The 20,745-nt window shown below is 43.7% G+C and overlaps 1 protein-coding gene across 3 annotated transcripts in view; it reads left to right on the top strand.

Annotated features, from left to right (window-relative positions):
• cpne5b (copine Vb) overlaps nt 1–20,745 on the top strand; it is a 273,515-nt gene that overhangs the window by 185,141 nt on the left and 67,629 nt on the right. For all 3 annotated transcript variants that reach the window (XM_056272953.1, XM_056272955.1, XM_056272954.1), the window contains 2 exons: nt 9,644–9,747; nt 11,754–11,858. In XM_056272953.1, the coding sequence (XP_056128928.1) occupies nt 9,644–9,747; nt 11,754–11,858 (209 nt within the window). The remainder of the gene's footprint in view (nt 1–9,643; nt 9,748–11,753; nt 11,859–20,745) is intronic.

Here is a 20,745-nt window from a genome sequence, read left to right as displayed (position 1 = left end):
CCACATACGTGCTCCAACACAAGATGCTTGTTGCAACATTGAAAACCCATTATGATTTCATTAGCAGCACTAGGACTGCAAAGCAAGTGTAAAGCTGCAGGTCCTTACAACAAAAGCAATCAAAACTTTTGGCACCTTAGCTGTTATAATGAAAATGTATTTCAGAGATTGGCCATAGACCATATCTCAGAGGTAATTAAGGCTTTGGTTCCAAAGTTGCATCACATGGGAGAGGTTGGGAGAAGAACGTGGGGGCATTTAATGTGTGTGAACACTGCAAAATGGGTTGATTTATATTTGGGGTTTACAAAGGCGCTGCGTATGACGCTATAAGATTGGCAAAGAAAGTGCACAATCAGGGATATTTGATAACAGAGCATGTGCCAAGGAGGAGAAATAGTTTGTCTTGGGGGAAGAATTAATCTCCTTCCATCTGCTGTTTTTTTATTATTAATTAGCGATGTATATTATGTTGTTTATGGTAGCTGTGTGTTTGTATTTGATTCTGCAATAATTCCTTTTCTGCCCCTGGTAACATGTAGTGTCCAGCCTGCTAGCTCGTTAAGACAGCTAACAGGTTCCCAAGAGTCAGATTCAGAACAAGTTCCTTTTTAAAGCCTTTACTCAATAATATCTATACAACTAAACATACAGATAAAATACATATTAATTCCATATAAAACTCAAAACAGACTAATACTTCCACTATTTGTACACACAACCATGTAAAGATGAATCAAACTGACTACAAATTGATGTGTTTAGCTTCAGGCTAACTGACATAATTTCCACTGCCGCGTTAGCAGTTAGCCTCGGGCTAATTTACATTGCAATTCTCATTGACATGCTAGCGGTTAGCATAAGGCTACGGATTAACTACAGGACGGGCTTTCTCTTATTATGACTGATTTTCATGAACTGTGTCTCTGTACACATTTATGAGAGAAGTGAACGTAAATATACTTACATGCATACGTTTTATGGCCAGACCGCACAGGCTACGGCAACAGCACAGGCACAATTCTAAAAGCAACGCACAATTGCGATCAAACCCCAAACACCTCTGCAACACCGCTGTAGCTAGACTACACCGTTCCAAGTGAGCTTCGGGTTAGCTCTTCACGTTAGGTTTCATTACGAAGTTCCTTTATTGATAAATCACTACCAAATGATAATAGTGTAGCATGTCATTGTTGAGTCTAAGGCTAATCATAAACATGTATTAGCACCTGAATTAGATCAGACTCCGAATTGAATCAACGATGAACTTTACTTGCCACCTTGCAGTTCCATACATGACAGGTTCTTCTACCCATAACTCCTGGTACATTCCAGTCTAGACAATTACGTCCCAGCTCTTAAAGGAACGGTACATAAATCACATACATAACATCCCCCCTTTTCTTGGACAAAAACTAGTTCCCAATTGTTTATCAGAACTAAACAACTAGTTTCTCCTTACACAACATCCTGCATAACATACAGTGTATCACAGTTGGATCAGGTCAATGGTAAGTACATTGTTATTCTCACCAATACAACATTCTCAGAATAAACTGAACATTATTCTTTTCAACAAATCATACCAACACAAACCGTTTCTGTATCACTTAGGCCTACAAATCAAGTCTATCAGGCGGCTTGGTTTGTCTCTTTGGTCTGACCGTAGGAGTGGTCAGTTGGCCTTTCACAGGTTCTGTATGGCCTGTTTCTGACTCAGTCTCTCGAGTAGGACTGACATGCTCGGTGCTTTGCAGGTGTGCACCATCCTGTGACTGAGGATTTTCATGTAAGTACTTCTTCACACAGGTGGTGTTCCTCGAATACCTTGCCCCTGCTGGAGACTGAATAATCACACTGTTTCCTGTCTTACTTATGATAGTGTGTGGTACTTTGTTGAACGGAGTTGTGAATTTGTCCACCTTGTCTTGCTTTAGGAGGACTTGGTCTCCGACCTCGATTTCAGACAGTTTTGCTCTGCGGTGCTCGTCTGTGTATATCTTGGATTTTCCTTTCTGTTCTGCGTCACGATCACGTGTCTCCTGGTCATTCTGTGTTGTAGCCAGGTCTGGCAGTTTTCCTCTCATTTTGCGTCCGAACAGAAGCTCAGCTGGACTCCTGCCTGTTGTTGAGCGTTCGATAGTTCTGTAGACTCTGACATACTTGCGCAGCTCGCGTTTCCAGTCAAGTCCATCAGATTGTGCAATACGAATGCGCTTCATGAGGTAGGCATTCTGTCGCTCAACCTCACCATTCACTTGTGCCCATTTTGGGGTTGTCTTGACATGTTCGATTCCATTTTCCCTGCAGAAGGTCTGGAACTCTTTTGCTATAAACTGTGGACCACAGTCTGTTCGACAGGTAAGTGGTAGTCCATGGCGGCTGTAAATCTCTTCTAAGCTGTCTATCACTTTCTCTGTGGTCGTTGACTTGAGCACATCATATTCATAATACCGACTGTAGTAGTCTACCACTACAAGTATTGAGTGTCCAGAAGGCAGTGGACCTAGTAGGTCGGCAGCCATGTCCTGCCATGGCCCGTCTGGAAGTGTTGTCAGTCTCAGTGGTTCTGGTCTGTTGGATCGGCCTACTATTTGGCAACCATGACACGATCGACAGTGCTTTTCAGCAGCCCTGTCCACACCAGGCCACCACACTTTAGTTCTAAGATGTTGTTTTGTACCTACTATTCCTAGGTGTCCTTCATGAGCAAGAGCTAGCGCCCTAGCGCGGAGTGAGTGAGGCAATACAATGCGTGTTCCCCTCAGGACTAGATATCCTATCACACACAGTTCACTTGCTATAGGAGCGTATTCTTTACATTCGTTAAAACGCCCAGTCTCTATGGCCTTCCTCACCTCTCTCAGCTCATCATCTTCCGCGGAGGCCTCTTCCACCTCTCTTGTAGTAAGTGCATTCGGCGTCGCACTCACCGCCACAAATCTGACGTATTCATCTGACTTGTGTTTGTGTTTTTCCTCCATCGCCGTCTTCCCTAACAGGCGCGACAGTGGATTAGCTATGTTTTCCCTCCCCGGGATGTGAACAACCTTAAAGTCATACGGCTGGAGCCTCAGCACCCACCGCTCAATGCGGGTGCAGGGCTTGGATCGTGGGCTATAAATCGCCTCAAGTGGTTTGCGGTCCGTGACCAGAACAAACTTTCTGCCGTACACATATGGATGAAGTCTCTCGCAAGCCCATACTAATGCTAGAGCCTCGCGCTCTGTCTGCGAGTATCTTCGTTCGCAATCTGTTAAACTGCGGCTCACATAACAGACTGGTGTCATTTCTTCCTTTTGTTCCTGGACAAGAATAGCGCCTATGCCAATTGGTCCTGCGTCGGCAATGACTTTTGTGGGAGCATCCTTGTCAAAGTAAGCGAGCGTCCCTGCCTTGGCGAGGGCCTCCTTCAGTGTTTGGAATGCTTCCTTTTGCTCAGGTCCAAAGTCAAACGTCGCTTCTTTCTTTGTCAGCCGGTGGAGTGGCTCGGAGATCGTCGCAAACTGAGGTATAAACCTACTGCTGTAGCTCACTAAGCCTAGAAAACTACGCACCTCAGATGCCGTCTCGGACTCCCTTGCCTCTACTACAGCCCCGGCTCTTTCAGCTGTTGGACCAATGCCCCTCTGGGACAGCAGAATCCCCATGAATACCAGCTGGTCCATGTTAAACTGGCACTTCTCTGCGTTGAGAGTAAGACCACACCCCTGTAGCCTTTGGAGGACAGCATGCAGTCTCTCATCATGAATCTCCTGGTTTGGGCCGTGCACAATGATATCATCCAAGATATTCTCGACCCCCTCAATGCCTGACACGGCTGTCGCAATCTCATGTTGATATTGCTCACTAGCAGAGGATACTCCGAAGATCAGTCTCTTGTACCTGTAGGTGCCATTGTGGATAGCGAACGTGGTAATGTCTCTTGACTTCTGATCTAACTCCAGTTGGTGGTACCCCCGTTTGAGGTCCAGTTTACTGTAGACCACTGACCCGTTCAGTCCTTGCAGTAGCTCCTCAAGTGTGGGGATTGTGTACCTACCCCGTATTATTGCGTTGTTCGCTTGTCTCCTGTCCAGGCAGAGCTTGATGTCATTGTTCGCTTTTGGTGCTATGACTACTGGGTTGACCCATGGTGTGGCACCGTCCACCCTCTCTATAATGTCCATGTCTAGAAGCTCCTTAATTTTTGCTTCCACTGGTGCCCTCAGATTGAATGGCACCCGTCTAAGGGGTTGGGCAATGGGCTTGACTGTCTCATCTACATATATATAAATTAACCTGCTTGATATTTTGTTTACCTACTCCTTCAAACAGCCCTTTGTATTGCTGTTTCAGCATAGCCTGCGTGTCCCTCACTGCTGCTATGTTTGCTCCTATTTTCAGCACCCTTAGCTTCATTGCTGTCTCTTTCCCCAACAGCGGCTCACCTTGGCCCTTTATCACTATAAACTCAGCCTGCGTAGTACGCTCACCTATCCCCACCTGGCATGTAAAAATGCCCTTTACAGGTAATGGCTCACTGGATGAATAGGCATACAGTTTCCGTTCCATCTGTGGTATTCTGGACTCACAGTCTATCTTATTTGCCTTTAGCATTTCCCATGTTTTCTCATCTACAATGTTGCTAGATGCTCCTGAGTCTATAAGCATGTTCAGATTTACATTACCTACAGAGAATGTAATTCTCTCTGTGCAACTGTCATTTCTTACTGTGAAAGCATAACCTTGCTGCTCTTCTACACAGTTCACTGTCTTCTTTTGGTTACCCCCCTTGCTTTTACACATTTTAGCGTAATGATCTTTCTCTTCACATTTTCTACAGGTCTGACCTCGGGCTGGACAATTAGAGTCTTTAGCAAAACGGTCACCATGTCTGCATCTGTAACACACTTTGTCTGATTTGCCTTCTTTATCATCATTTCTGCTCTTCCGGCCCTGTTTTCTCCCTTTTTCTGAAACACGATGCACAGTCCCTGCCTCCTTGTTGTCTGGCGCACTTGTTGCATTCATGGTGGACATTTGCAGCTCTATCCGTTCACGTTTACTTGCTTTTTCTAGCGTCCTCTGCAATGTGAGCACGTCACCCTCCTCTAGGTGTTTTCTTCGTACGTAATCGTACGTACATTTACTGAGAATGGCGTCTCTTATCTGATTGTCTTTGTCGTTGGCGAACGCACAGTCCTTACCCGCATGCCTCAATCTCGTGGCAAATTGCTGCACTGTCTCACCGGTGTTCTGCGTCAGTTTGTAGAATGTCTGCCTCGCAAATGCTGTGTTGACTTGTGGGACGAAGTAATCGTTAAGCACTTTCACCGCTGTGGCGTAGTCGGTAGCATCTCCCGTGTCGTTGAGCGTGAAGAAAATATCCTGGACATCTGTACCAGCGGGATGAAGTAGCATCGCTCTTCTCCGTTGTTTGTTGAAGTCTGTCGTATCTTCGTCTATAATCAAACCTTTCCCGTCCGCGAATAACTCGAACGCGGTCAGCCATCTTGACCATCGTGGACCTAGCGTCCCAGGGTCACTGTAGCAGTCAAACATGGGAACCGAGTAATGGAAATTGTTCTCCATATCTCCGCGAATTCTCTAACTCACTCACAGATTTAACTAATTACTGTTGTCCTCGTCGCCATTGTTGAGTCTAAGGCTAATCATAAACATGTATTAGCACCTGAATTAAATCAGACTCCGAATTGAATCAACGATGGACTTTACTTGTCACCTTGCAGTTCCATACATGACAGGTTCTTCTACCCATACCTCCCGGTACATTCCAGTCTAGACAATTACGTCACAGCTCTTAAAGGAACAGTACATAAATCACATACATAACAGTCATGATTGTTACATTTAACTGCAAAACTCTTACAAACAGCTGTGTTAGTAAGAAACGTCTTGCTTTGTTTGAGATGTTTCCAGTGGCATATTCTGTGACGAGGTTGAACTCTTATATTAAACTTGGGAAAGCTGTTTTACAAACAGCAAGGATTAGGTATTCTCAACAGAGACTAATCATGGAAATCCATTATAGTATTGTCTGCTACTTCTATGTAATAGGTGTCCTAATAACATTGCAATATTCTTACTGAAAATACTCCAAGAGCGTTCTTCAGATTCCCCAGTCATTGATCCTGCATTAAGCAAATACTTAATGGCATAGACCAATATTTGCTGCCACAGAGGCATAACTGTGCTGTGTCATTTCAACATAAGATAGTCCTATATCACTCCATAACTACAAGCTATCACTCCATAACTACAAGCTTGCAGCTCACTGGGTGTAATTTTTACCAAGCCCAATTGACCTATTCACTAAGTAAGTATGGTGCCTCATTTGATGTCCCTTCCCCACTATAAACTGAGGTATTCTTTGGTTTGTTGCCACCAGTACTGCTTCTACTTGTTTTGTTTTATCTTACATTTATATATATATATATATATATATATATATATATATATATATATATATATATATATATATATATATATATATATATATATATATATATAGTTTTTAGAGTCCTTTTCACTCTCAAATTGATTGAGGGACCCACAGTTTGTGACATCTAAACTGGTCCAACGACACGTAAAGCACAACACAAGAGCGGGGGAAAAAGACCATTCTCCTTGAGACGTTCAAAGAAGGTTGAATCAGTTCATCTGGATACAGCGTAGACATCTTCAAACATCTAGAAAGTGACATCTTCAGACTGAAGAGGTCACTTAGTTGAGTGATGAAACGTATCTGTCCATAATCATTGTATCCAGATGAACTGATTCAACCTTCTTTGATTCTCTTACCTGGATTATTGAGCATGCATCAAGACTGTACTTGAGAAGGTTCAAATTGTTTGACATTACAATATGCAGCAGTCCTCTTTTCCAGTTGGTGTCTGACTGCACCATGGCCTCTGCCACACCGGCCCAGCCTCAGCCAACACAGCAGAGTGGTGAAGTGAACTGACTGCCTGCCCAAACTACTAAACCCATTTCCAAACATATATTACGTAACACTGTTGAAATTATTTTTTTCCGGCCCCACTGGCAGTTATCCCTGTTCACACGTACAGAAAGCTTCTATCCCTAATATTTACACTTGTTCACACATGACACGGCATGACATTGCATTCTGTCTCATTCCCCGCACATGTAGGATGCTTTTTAATATCACAAACTACAACTTTGTGATTCCAATGTTGTTTTGATTTATTTATTAATGTATTTGCTATTTTGGCATTCTCAGTTTTTCGTACGACTGTGCAAGTGCAACATTGTTGCATATCGATTTCATCCTCTGCTCAGACTGAACGTGGTGCTCGTATTTCTTTTTTTTCCTTTTTTAAACATTTTTTCCTCCCTTTTTCCCCCCAATTGTATCCAACCAATTACCCGACTCTTTCGAGCCGTCCCGACCGCTGCTCCACCCCCTCTGCCGATCCAGGGAGGGCTGCAGACTACCACATACTTCCTCTGATACATGTGAAATCACCAACCACTTCTTTTCACCTGACAGTGAAGAGTTTCGCCAGGGAGACGTAGTGTGTGGGAGGATCACGCTATCCCCCCCCACTTCCCCCTCCCCCCGAACAGGCGCCCAACCGACCAGAGGAGGCGCTAGTGCAGTGACCAGGACACATACCCACATCTAGCTTCCCACCCGCAGACATGGCCGATTGTGTCTGTAGGGATGCCTGACCAAGCCGGAGGTAACAGAGGAATTTGAAACACCGATCCCCATGTTGGTAGGCAATGGAATAGACCGCTATGCTATCTGGACGCTGCTCTCTTATTTCTTGGTTGGTCCATTTTCCATGCATATTTAAATATGCCCTTCATGTCAAATAAATAAATGTTAAACTTGAGACTGTCATGAATGAGCTGCAAATACATTCCTTGTGATTTTTTTTTCACACTCTGGTAAAAGCGTCTTAATTCAGCAATCTGATGGCTTTTGGTCACACTATCATCATTTGGTAATGTTTTTGTAAAGGTTAGTAGGTCGTGGGCATCCGGGTAGCGTAGCAGTCTATTCCATTGCATACCAACACAGGGATCGCCAGTTTGAATCCCCGTGTTGCCTCCGGCTTGGTTGGGCGTCTCTACAGACACAATTGGCCGTGTCTGCGGGTGAGAAGCCAGATGGGTATGTGTCCTGGTCGCAACATTAGTGCCTCCTCTGGTCGGTCGGGGCGCCTGGTCGGGGGGAGGGAGAACTGGGAATAGCATGATCCTCCCATGCGCTGTGTCCCCCTGGCGAATCTCCTCGCTGTCAGGTGAAAAGAAGCGGCTGGTGACTCCACATGTATTGGAGGAGGCATGTGGTAGTCTGCAGCCCTCCCCGGATCGGCAGAGGGGGTGGAGCAGCGACTGGGATGGCTCGGAAGAGTGGGATAATTGGGTGGATACAATTGGGGATAAAAAAAGGGGGGGGATAAAAAAAACAGGTTAGTAGGTCGCAAATTAGCAAATTGCTGATAGGACTTTTGAGGAACTTTGGCTCTGGCCTACATTCACACGTGTGCCTGACACGTAAAACTGAGTTGGGAAGCATGTGTGAATGGGTTTTAGAGTGCTGTTTGGGGTTGTAAATGGGAACATCGGCACACGGCTTATTGTTTCACCAAAATAACAAACAAAGCAACCGCTAAAAACCACAAGAAATACTCGCACCATGAAGCTTCATGCAGAAACTGCCCTTACTGGTTGAGTTTTGTCAAGTCAAGTCAATTAATAAAGCATATTTAAGAACAACCAGTGCTGAACAAAGTGCCATACATTAAAGCTAAAACCATTTTTGGAGCACACTGCAACTTAAACGTTAGTTTTTGCTAAGTTGATGGCAGGAAAACTTTACTGAGATCTACTTTTTCTCTTTCTGCCATCTATCTCTTGCTTTCGCTTTGTCTGTTGCTGTTTCTGTCTATGTAGTTTCTCTCACACTGATTTCCTTCTTATGTCACATACACACATGGATGCAACCACACTGATAAGTGATTGAGTTTTTAGAAGAATTAGACAACTTCCATTTGATTTTTGTTTTTATCTGATCAAAGTTGCAAAGTCTTTCTGCTTTTGTGCATTGAAACACACATAATTCTCGTGTATGCAATCAGACATCCCATGCAAAACAATAGCACTTAGTCTATACTTATATAGTATATATGCAAGATCCTTGCACGTAAGTGACAGTCATGCATCATGAACTGGGTTTTAAATGGTGGTTATAAGTTCTGTAAATTGGACCGTCATATGCATAAAGAAAATGACATGATATAAAATATGAACAAGACAAGAGCCATCTCCACATTCACCCAAGATAAAAACATGAGCAAAAAGATTTTCATATAGGTAGGGCAAATGGTGCAGCAGGTGGATTGTAACATGGCTGAGCTGGCTGGTAGACTGAGAAGATTGTTGATCAGGGTAGCCAGTTTGCCAAAGAAATTACTGCAGCCTATGTGTGTACGTGTGTTTTACTCCCAGGGTGGCTTATTTGTTCTCATAATGACAGCACAAATTCCTCTATGAAAAATGGGTAGGGAAAGGGAAGAAAGACGGTCTATATTTTCATCATCCATTCTTTCATCATGAAATGCACCCCCCCTCTCTCCCCCCATATCTCCTCCTTCCATATCCTCAGGACAGCGCCACTATGCAGTTCTGTGCCAACAAGTTGGATAAGAAGGACTTCTTCGGCAAGTCGGACCCTTTCATGGTCTTCTACAGAAGCAATGAAGATGGAACGTGAGTGTTTGATGTGATTCTGTCTTCATATTCCACATTTTCTGAAGGAAGCTGCAGGCTGTGGCTGCTAACAGACAGACTATTGACTTAGGATCCATCAGGGGATACACACAATCTACTGAATTGGGGTGACTGGTATCAGAAAAGACACTTTATTTAACTGTGTTGCCAAAGGCCTCACTAGCCCTAGCAAGATGAGGTATTACTGGCTGCTTTAGAAGTTAGGATGAATTATATTCAATTAGCAAACATAATACAATGCATAATCAGTTCTGGGCCATGAGGTTATTTTTTTTAGATGCAAAGCAACTCATGGACCTGGAAGAGAACACACTCTAATTCATCTCTATAAGGAAAAAAAAAGAAAAAAAACGATAGCTGGGCTTTAAAGTTAAAATGTAGTGGGGGCAGTAGTTACAGAAAATCAAGTGAAAACCTAAATCACCTGAGAAATTTGTGTACAACGCTTACTTAGCTGGTGAAGATGTACTTACAAGGGTAGCATGGAGAGATGGACCACTCCGGTCATGCGCCTGTTTCCAACTTTTCTATTAGGAAAGTATTGGCTGCCCAAAAAGTCATTTGAATTCACTTAACGTCATCAGATGATTTGTGCATAAAATTTTATTGGACTCCATCTGTCCGTTGGGATGTGGGATGAGAGCACTCGGGACAGAGAGGGTGAGTCTCTACAGACTTGCTGTGGTGCGGAGAGAGGGAACTGCTTGAAAAGATCTCAAAGAGGCATGTTGCATGAGTTTTGGTGTCTTCAAAACTGTATTCAGGAGAACTGTTTTCTCTTATGGGGGTCCAAGACCATGCCAGCCCCACCTCAGATGAAAGTGTGGCACTAAAAACAAGATTTGTAATACTTAAATTCACTCTCACTGGGCCATACACCCCTAAATGGACTACGTACATAGGCAGACTTCTTGATAACAGCACAACCACAACCCCCATGACAGTGTCTTAAATACCTGACTCCAGTAAAGCATATGGGATATAGAAGCAATTAGTGTAAGAAAACATATAGACAGAAAAAAAATGCAATTTCCATTAGTGAGAACAACACTGTCAGGGGCTTCAGCAAGCCACAAAAAAAAAAAAACACCTTCTCCTCTTCTCACACCAACCCAGAGTGCTCTCTGGTCTCCCCCGGGACAGTGCAGTTGTGGCAGCATCAGCTCAATTTAGCCAGAGAAGCTTTAGCAAGTGCTTCATTTGCTGTTTCCTGGCTTTTCTCAGGCTTTTTTGTTTTGCTTTTCAAAGTGTAACTGCGTGGGAAATGGATCCCCACAGATACGCAATAAGTGGCTGCTGTTGGGCCCTGAGATGGGTCCAAATTAGTGTGCACTGTGGCTAAAGGACTAACAGGGTTTTATATGACTGGAGGAGCTTAGTGGAATACAAGTAATCCCTAGCTTTGGATAAAAAGATGGGATATGCATTGTTGCATTTTAAGAAGACACTTGGGGATATTTGGTGATGTATAGGTGCGCATGTGCTCTGGCAAAAGGTGTCAAGTATGAGATTGAGCCATATGCAAATCACTCTCACAATTGTGGTTGAAACGAAGGTTTTCTGACATAAGACCAAACAGTTGAAAAATACCCTGAGGGCTAAAACTTGGTCACAGGCCAGTAAACAAATGAGGAAACCGCACTATTGTTGTAATATAACCTATTTTCATTATTTGCTTAGAAATTATCTCTCTCCTGGCTTCTATCGTTTCAACACACCCACTGTCCTCTCCATCGTATACTATGATTCTCTATTACCTGTCCTTTTCGCAATCAACAATTTTTGTCAGCCTCGTTCTGTCTCTCTTTATCTCTCTCTCTCTCTCTCTCTCTCTCTCTCTCTCTCTCTCTCTCTCTCTCTCTCTCTCTCTCTCTCTCTCTCTCTCTCTCTCTCTCTCTCTCTCTCTCTCTCTCTCTCTCTCTCTCTCTCTTTCCCCTTTCTCTCACATATGCTTTCTCCTCTAACCTCCACCTCCTCTCCGTCAGGTTTACTATCTGCCATAAAACAGAGGTTGTGAAAAACACATTGAATCCGGTGTGGCAGTCTTTCGCCATTCCAGTCAGAGCCCTCTGCAATGGAGACTTCGATAGGTACGCTTCTACCCATTACCCCGCCTTTTCCTTCCTCCCTGAGGTGTCCCCCCATCTCACTGCCTCGGTCACTGTCTGGAATCCATCACTGCACTATACTCCCTACACACCCTCTGTATATTTCAACTGTCAAACCTTCTCAGTAAACACATACACACACACACACACACACACACACACACACACACACACACGCACACACACACACACACACACATCCACAACAGTTAATCATGAGTTCACATTGACACTCAATGCCCTCATTGACTACTTTTGGTTCAATCATTGACCGCTCAACCCTATGTGTTCTTTATCAGAGTATAACTGGTGGTGACTAAAAACCTACTTAAGACAGCCATTATTAAACCTCTCACATCAATGTAATCAGCCAGTAACAGTCAGTAACCTTTCAAAATCCTGCAGTGTTCTTTACTGCCCTGACTCATTAATATCATATTAGTTCCAAGGTGCCATAGACACCCTTAGGACACCCGTCTTTATTGATCGATACTGAAAAAGTATGGCTCCCTTTTCTCTGCAGTGTTAACATGCTACATAGACCGGTGTCCATATATTTGTCCGCTAATTACTAGAACCCTCCTCAGGGATCATCTCTGAGTGACACAACATTGTTCAGCTTGACTGTCAAAGTGAAAGCATGTGAATCAATTAATGTCAGTACAGTCCTGCAAAAAAGAGAAGAGAATGAATTGCTGAATCAAATACCGAATTAATTACTTCACCATTACTTTATTACATTTTGTATTGATTATGAAATCTATCATTTTCATTAATGCACTGCATTTATACACTGGTCTCCTTTATAACAGGGTTACTATGATGGTGATGTACAAAAATTTGCTTGTCTTCCTGGTAGTACAATATGTCGTGTAGGGTACTCTGGCTCACTGTGCTGACTAATTTGCACTTTTATTGCAAACGTTAAAGTAAACATGAATGCTTGTTTCTCATCACAATGAAGATGGGAGGGAATGAAATGAGAGACATTAATTAAGTGTGGGCATGATAGTATGCAACTAATATTTCCTTTTCCTGAGAGGTGTCTTTTTCAGTATCTCTCTAGCCCTCTCTCTCTCAATAGCATCTGTTGTATTTCTTGTTTGTATCCACACAAGCACTGCTACACAATCATTTGTTGTGAGAATGCCGAGTGCCTAGTGAAGACACTGCATACTGGGAAAAGAGAAAGATAGAGAGATAGTTGGAGTGATGTCCAAATAGCCAGACAGATAAACAAATGGAGAAAATAGCAGGAAAACAGCCAACAAGCCAAACCCACCAGCAAGTCATCCTGATATACGGAAAGAGACAGAGAAATGCTGATGGGGTTGCCGCCAGAGGAATCTGAGTAAATGGGGATATATTGGATGAAATTGTGTCAGACTGCCAATCATACATCAGCCAAAGAAGGAGTCACTACCCTGTCAGAGACAATCAAACACTAGGGACTGAGCTGTGCATCGGGGGCACTTCTTGAGATGCCCCTCTGCCATGAAAACACACACACACACACACACACACACACACACACACACACACACACTCTCTCTCTCTCTCACACACACACACACACACACACACACACACACACACACACACACACACACACACACACACAAGCAAAGTCACACAGTTACATATGCTTTGTGTGTGAGCATAATGAAATGTGACAGGCAAAAAAGTAGAAATACAGCCAGGAAACACAGCATGTCATGAGATATCACCAAGATGGCACTGTCAACAGGTTATATGCACATGTGCGTGGGTGAAGACTAAGCATGGTGTGTGTCTGTAAGCGTGAGATCACATCTGTGTTGCTATGAAGGTGGGGCAGGAACAGTGGGTTGGAATTTCCAATGCCCTCTTGAAAATTTCCTTTTAATGTGAATCATTTGTAAATATTTTTTCTTATCCTACAAGAGGGGTCAATGCCAGCTTCACAATGACTAAATCATCAAAAGCAGTTCTACTTTAACATTTCCCAGTATATCACCAATGCATGAGCTATTTTTTAAATTATTATTCTTACCTGTGCATTGAGGGTAAAATCACATTTTGGCACTGAGTGGTTTTGAATTTTATCATCTCAAGAAAGCAGCTTTCAGTTTTGCTACATATTTCAAGAAAATACTCTGATGGATTTTGTAAACAATGATGCTTTGATGGGAACATCTGGGTGAGAAACGATCCCCTCCTTGACTATTAAAATGCCCTTTACAAAGCATTTAGTAAGCCCAGTCTACTCTATTGGAGTAACTAATAGGCCGGTAGTAATGTGGTGGTGCTGGGCGAGTCCCATTTGTATACGTGACATGTTTGCTGATATGTAGGGTTGCTTTTTGCTGAGAAATAGAGTCGTATTCATTATTAGCCAGAAGGACAACTATAGGCTATAAATTGCAATAACCTCGGCCACTACTATCAATGACAGCATCTTGCCTTCAATAAAATCATTGAAAAAATGCTTGATGCAACACTACTGATAGTATAGTTAAAAAAAGAAAACAGTTAGTGGGAAATGTAGGGAGCATATTTTAAAGGAACATTTTTTTCTAGCTAGAGACAGGGTAGCATAGTGCTCAGTCAGAAAAAAACAAGATAAGTTCCCAATGACAACAAGCATCTGCCACATACATGTCCTTTGGCAAGCCACTGAGATGCTGCTAATCCTATCAGCATGAATTGGGCAATGCACTGTAGATGAACATGCACTTTGAGGGGACACACAAATCAGTGCAGCATATCAAAGTAAGGTGGATGGATCATAGAATAGAATAGAATACACTTTATTTGTCATTTGTACGTACATACAAGAAAATTAACTCTGCATTTAACCCATCCTAGCTGTGTAGCTAGGAGCAGTGGGCAGCCGCCGTGCAGCATCCAGGGACCACCTCCAGTTATGTCTTTCTATTGGCTTGGTCAGGGTCACAGACAGCACAACATGCATGTCTTTTTTTTAGGCAAAAATAAGTACCTCCAGAGATTGAACTGAAATTTGAATTGCAATAATTTGAATTTGCAATGTAATCAGGACATTGGTGTTGCACATCTGAGCAGTCTGACAACTTTATCTTTCCACCATGGATATGAATGTCTTTAATGAGAGCCCATATTACTTCAAATTTCGATAATAGTGGAAAGAAACATATCGTGCATTTTTCCAAATAGCTTTATATTTACACTATAAATCCTACTTTCTGACAAAGACCAGGAGGGGGTAAGCAAAGCAAAGGGAGCCCGAAGTGGGGAGGAGAGGAAAAGTAACTGAGAGGAGAGGGGAAACATAAAGGGCAGAAGGACATATGTATTGCAAAGACAAATATTCTTGCAGTACTAATGCCAACAAAATTAGAAAAATAAATTCCGTTTGTGTCACAAATGCCAGTTCTAAATAAGGGAACCAAGAAGAAGAGGATAAGGAAACACAAGGGGGATAGGATAAAAAGAGAGAGGAGTGAAAGGTGCTTTCAGCTCTTGTATGAGGAAATCATCATTGATTTCTCTTTCTCTCACTGTCTCCCTCCCACTATCTCTGTGTAGGTGGTTTCTTTTCTTTTCTTTTCTTTTCTTTTCTTTTCTTTTTCTTTTTTAATTTTTCTCCCTTTTTTCTCCCCTATTGTACTTGACCAATTATCCCACTCTTCTGAGCTGTCCGGGTCGCTGTTCCACCCCCTCTGCCGATCCGGGGAGGGCTGCAGAATACCACATGTCTCCTCCGATACATGTGGAGTCGCCAGCCGCTTCTTTTCGCCTGACAGTAAGGTGTTTCACCAGGTGGACGTAGTGCGTGGGAGGATGACACTATTCTCTCCAGTCCCCCCCCTCCCGAACAGGCGCCCTGTCTGACCAAAGGAGGCACTAGTGCGGTGACCAGGACACATACCCACATCCAGCTTCCCACCCGCAGACATGGGCAATTGTGTCTGTAGGGATGCCCGACCAAGCCAGAGGTAACACAGGGATTCGAACCAAAGATCCCCATGTTGGTAGGCAACGAAATAGATTGCTACACTTCCCGGACGCCCAGGTGGTTTCTTTTCTAACTTAATCTGTTGTAATGTAGATATTTCATTAAAAACGTCACAAGAATTGTGTCCTTCTCTCATTAACACGAGTGACTCACATGTGATCTTTTTCTGGCCCTGTCTAAACATCACAGTCCCATCTCTGTAATTGGGTCTTAAGAATTTTCAGGGTGTCAAGTGCTGTCTCTTTTTTTCCTCTATCATAGGCAGTGTGCATTTCCATTACTGAGTATGAGTCATATTCATTAAAGGTGCCTCAGAATAGTAGCAGAGTATATTGCTGGGCGATGACTTTTGGAGTGCCTATTGTTTGTGAGAGGTCAAGGCACGACTGGAGGATCTGAGGATTCGGTACCTTTTGATGCATTGGTAAATTTTACGATACAGTAAATCATAATGAAAGGCCAGTAAATGTTTCATGATAGCAGGATGACAACTTCCTGAGGGGAAGTGGGATTTATTTAGGGTATGGTAAAACTGCACCATTTGTCTCTGGTTGGTCAAGGAGAAGGATTATTGGGGCATCTGGGTAGCGTAGCGGTCTATTCTATTGCCTACCAACATGTAGATCACCAGTTGGAATCCCTGTGTTACCTCCAGCTTGGTTGGGTGTCCGTTCAGACACAATTGGCCATGTCTGCGGGTGGGAAGCTGGATGTGGGCATCTGTCCTGGTCTCTGCACTTGCGCCTCCTCTGGTCAGTTGGAGCGCCTGTTAAGAGGGGAGGGGGAACTGGGGGGGAATAGCGTGATCCTCCCATGCGGTACGTCCCCCTGGTGAAACTCCTCACTGTCAGGTGAAAAGAAGCGGCTGGTGACTCCACATGTATCAGAGGAGGCATGTGGTTGTCTGCAGCCCTCCCCGGATTGCCAGAGGGGGTGGAGCAGTGACTGGGATGGCTCGGAAGATTGGGGTAATTGGCCGGATACAATTGGGGAGAAAAAGGGGGAAAATCAAAAAAAAAAAGGAGAAGGATTATTGACATGGGTCGGCGTAAACATTCCAGTCAATTCCCCATCTTTGCTCTCATAATTTTTCTGTTACACTTTCACTCGGCCTCTCTATCCACATAGCCTAAAACCTGTCCTCTCACTTTTCCCATGCTGACAACAAACACCATTCTTCTGCCACCTAGTTGACTATCACTTTGTCTTACCACCCTCACAGCCTTGACGGTAACGTTAAAGGAGCAAACTGCCTCACGTGAATGATAGCAGCAGCTAGGTGGTGGGAAGTTAGAGGTATTTCAAGCAACTCTCGGTGGCAGGCACACATATCTGACATGCATCTTGCTCAGATTTTCTTTTTTGGATGAGTTGGCAACATGACAGCTTAAAAAGGAGTTGGGAAAGTAGGAAAACATGGGGGTGAGATCAAATATGACTCAGGAAGAAAGAGCTAAGTTTTTCATTCGACAGGGATTTCCTTTCTGCTGTGTTCTGTGTAAAAAGTCACTCCAGTTGCCGCTGTGTCATTTTTTTCTGATGTTCCTTTGAACATTGAAAGTTTGCATGTGCTGCAGTTTGGGAGTTTCAGTTTTGGTTGTGAGAGTTTGATCATAGTTGAATCTTCCTCTTGCAAGAACCATCTGCAAAGCCCTCTGGTATCTGCAAAAAAATCTGAAGTTTATAATCAGGTAGGGCTCTCAACAAAATGAGTAAATAAAACTTGGACACTCACTCTTTCAATGAAAAATATGCTAACAAAGCCTACACATAAAAAGGTATGTAGGATGTAATAGATTTGAAGTATTTTCCAGTTATTAAAAAAAAGGAAAACATAGGGCCATACACTGATTAGCCAAAACATTAAAATCACTAACAGCTAATTGAATAGCAGGCAGCAAGTGAACCGTCAGTTCTTGAAGTTGATATGTTGGAAGCAGGAAAAATGGGCAAGCGTAAGGATCTGAGCGACTTTGACAAGGGCCAAATCGTGATGGCCAAATGACTCAGTCAGAGCATCTCCAAAACGGCAGGTCTTGTGGGGTGTTCCCGGTATGCAGTGGTCAGTACCTACCAAATGTGGTCCAAGTAAGGACAACTGGTGAACCAGTGACAGGGTCATGGGCGCCCAAGACTCACTGATGTGTGTGGGGAGTGAAGGCTAGCCCATCTGGTCCGATCCCAAGGAAGAGCTACTGTAGCTCAAATTGCTGAAAAAGTTAATGCTGGCTATAATAGATAGGCGTCAGAACATACAGTGCATCACAGCTTGCTGTGTATGGGGCTGCATAGGTGTAGATCACCAGAGTGCCCATGATGACCCCTGTCCACTGCTGAAAGAGCCTATAATGGGCATGTTAGTGTCAGAACTGGACTATAGAGCAAATGGAAGAAGGTAGCCTATTCTGATGGATCATATCTTCTTTTACATCATGTGGATGGCTCGGGCTGTGTGTGTCATTTACCTAGGGAAGAGACGACACCAGGATGCACTATGGGAATAAGGCAAGCCGGTGTAGGCAGTCTGATGCTCTGGGCAATGTTCTGCTGGAAAACCTTGGGTCCTGGCATTCATGTGGATGTTACTTTGACATGTACCATCTACCTAAACATTGTTTCAGACCAGGTACACCCCTTCCTGGCAAGGGTAGTCCCTAATGGCAGTGGCCTCTTTCCGCAGGAATGGTTTGAGGAACATGACAAAGAGTTCAAGGTATTGCCTTGGCCTCCAATTCCCCCATATCTCAGTCTAATCGAGGATCTGTGGGATGTGCTGGAAAAACAAGTCCGATCCATAGAAGCCCCACCTCGCATCTTACAGGACTTAAAGGAGAAAGAAGAAAGCCACTTTATTTTGTCATTGTATTCTTTTAATTAATTATATTCTTACAATGAACTTGTTCTCTGCATATAACCCATCCTATTGCATAGGAGCAGTGGGTAGCTGCAGCACCCGGGGGCCAACTCCAGTTCTTCTCTCCATTGCTTTAGTCAGAGGTACAGACAGGCATTAACCTAACATGCATGTCTTTTTGATGGTGGGAGGAAAACGGACCACCCGGACGAAACCCACGCAGACACAGGGAGAACATGCAAACTCCACACAGAAAAGACCTGGGACGGCCTGGGGTTCGAACTCAGGACCTTCTTGCTGTGAGGCAACAGTGCTAACCACTGGGCCACCATGCCCCCCTTAAAGTATCTGCTGCTAACGTGTGGAGTCCATGCCTTGATTAGTCAGAGCTGTTTTGGTGACACAAGGGGGGCCTACACAATATTGGGCAGATGGTTTTAATGTTTTGGCTGATCGGTATATCGGGCCCTTTGCTGGGCTCAAACACATTAATAAACTTCCCAAATCCAGAACATAACCACATAATAAGCAAATAAACCGAAATTGTAGAAGGTTTAGAACTCATATGACATATGCGAGAGGTTGCAGTAAACAAATTATTCAGTGAGAACCTTTAGCTGCAACAGATTTCATCCAAATCTTTTGAACTATGGTGGCGTGAGAGTCACCATTCTTCAGGCTTATCATGCCGACCCTAAATCATTAACTATTCAAAATTGTGGGCTTTACTGAAGAATTATCTATCATCATTTTTTTCTCCAAATGCACAAGGGGGAAGATTTGTCCTGAACATCAGAAGGGTTAAGATCAAAACCTCTCCTAGGTTTGGGTAGTATTAACCACAACCACGGGAAGATGTTATTATCACCGTATTGCTAACTGTGCTGATGTTCTGTTATAGCAACATTATTGGTGCTATAACAGAACAGCAGCACATTTATGGATTTTTTTTCTTTTGCCCATTTTTCTCCCCAGTTGTACTTGGCCAATTACCCCACTCTTTTGAGCCATCCCGGTCGCTGCTCCAACCCCTCTGCCAATCCAGGGAGGGGGTCAGACTACCACATGCCTCCTCCGATACATGTGGAGTTGCCAACCGCTTCTTTTCACCTGACAGTGAAGAGTTTTGCCAGGGGAACATAGCACGTGGGAGGATCACGCTATTCCCCCCAGTTCCCCCTCCCCCCCGAACAGGTGCCCCGACTGGCCGGAGGAGGCGCTAGTGCAGCGACCAGGACACATGCCCACTTCCGGCTTCCCACCCGCAGACATGGCCAACTGTGCCTGAAGGGACGCCCGACCAAGCTGGAGGTAACACAGGGATTCGAGCCAGAGATCCCTGTGTTGGCAGGCAACAGAATAGACCGCTATGCTACCCAGACGCCCCTTATGGATTACTTTTAACTGTTAGCCTAAGCAGTTACAGATTAACCACTTGCTTTTTTTTTTTGACGACATATCAGTCACAGATGTCACCGTTAGGTAATTATCCTTTAGTTTCAATGCGGTTGTGCTAGTTCTCCATGCTAGTTATTTTTGACAGCCATTTAAAACCCAGCTAATCACTGCTGAACAGACCAGTGTCAAAACAATTCAGAATGAAAACTCAATGTCAATTCAATGTCACTTTCCTTACAATGCTTTTTAATGATAAACTAGTTCTCTGTTGGCGCTGAAAGCCCAAAAGCACCAAGGCCTGAAATTACACAGGTGCACATATTTTATTCACTGACCATTAATGTTGTCAAGGGCTCTTTTTAAGTGACATTGTCCAAGCATGGCTAATGAGCTTTTTCGGTAAAGTGCATTGCATTTTTTTTTCTCATTTAAAGAGCCTTAAGCTCACGGTCTTCTTTCTGTCTTGTTGGGAGGCGTTCAAGGCCATCTTAACATCACTTACCCCAGGTTATGGTCATTCTCTTAGTCATTTCCCTCTCGATGGACGACTCAGTTTAGACTAAGCAATGTGTGTGTGTGTGTGTGTATGTGTGTGTGTGAACAAAATCTTGATTCGTGCAGAGCTAGTCAGGTTGTATCAC

Source organism: Lampris incognitus, chromosome 2 (assembly GCF_029633865.1).
Source record: "Lampris incognitus isolate fLamInc1 chromosome 2, fLamInc1.hap2, whole genome shotgun sequence".
NCBI classification, from domain to species: Eukaryota; Metazoa; Chordata; class Actinopteri; order Lampriformes; family Lampridae; genus Lampris; species Lampris incognitus.
The sequence above is the reverse complement of the archived record's forward strand: the minus strand, read 5'-3'. Positions and strand labels throughout refer to the sequence as shown.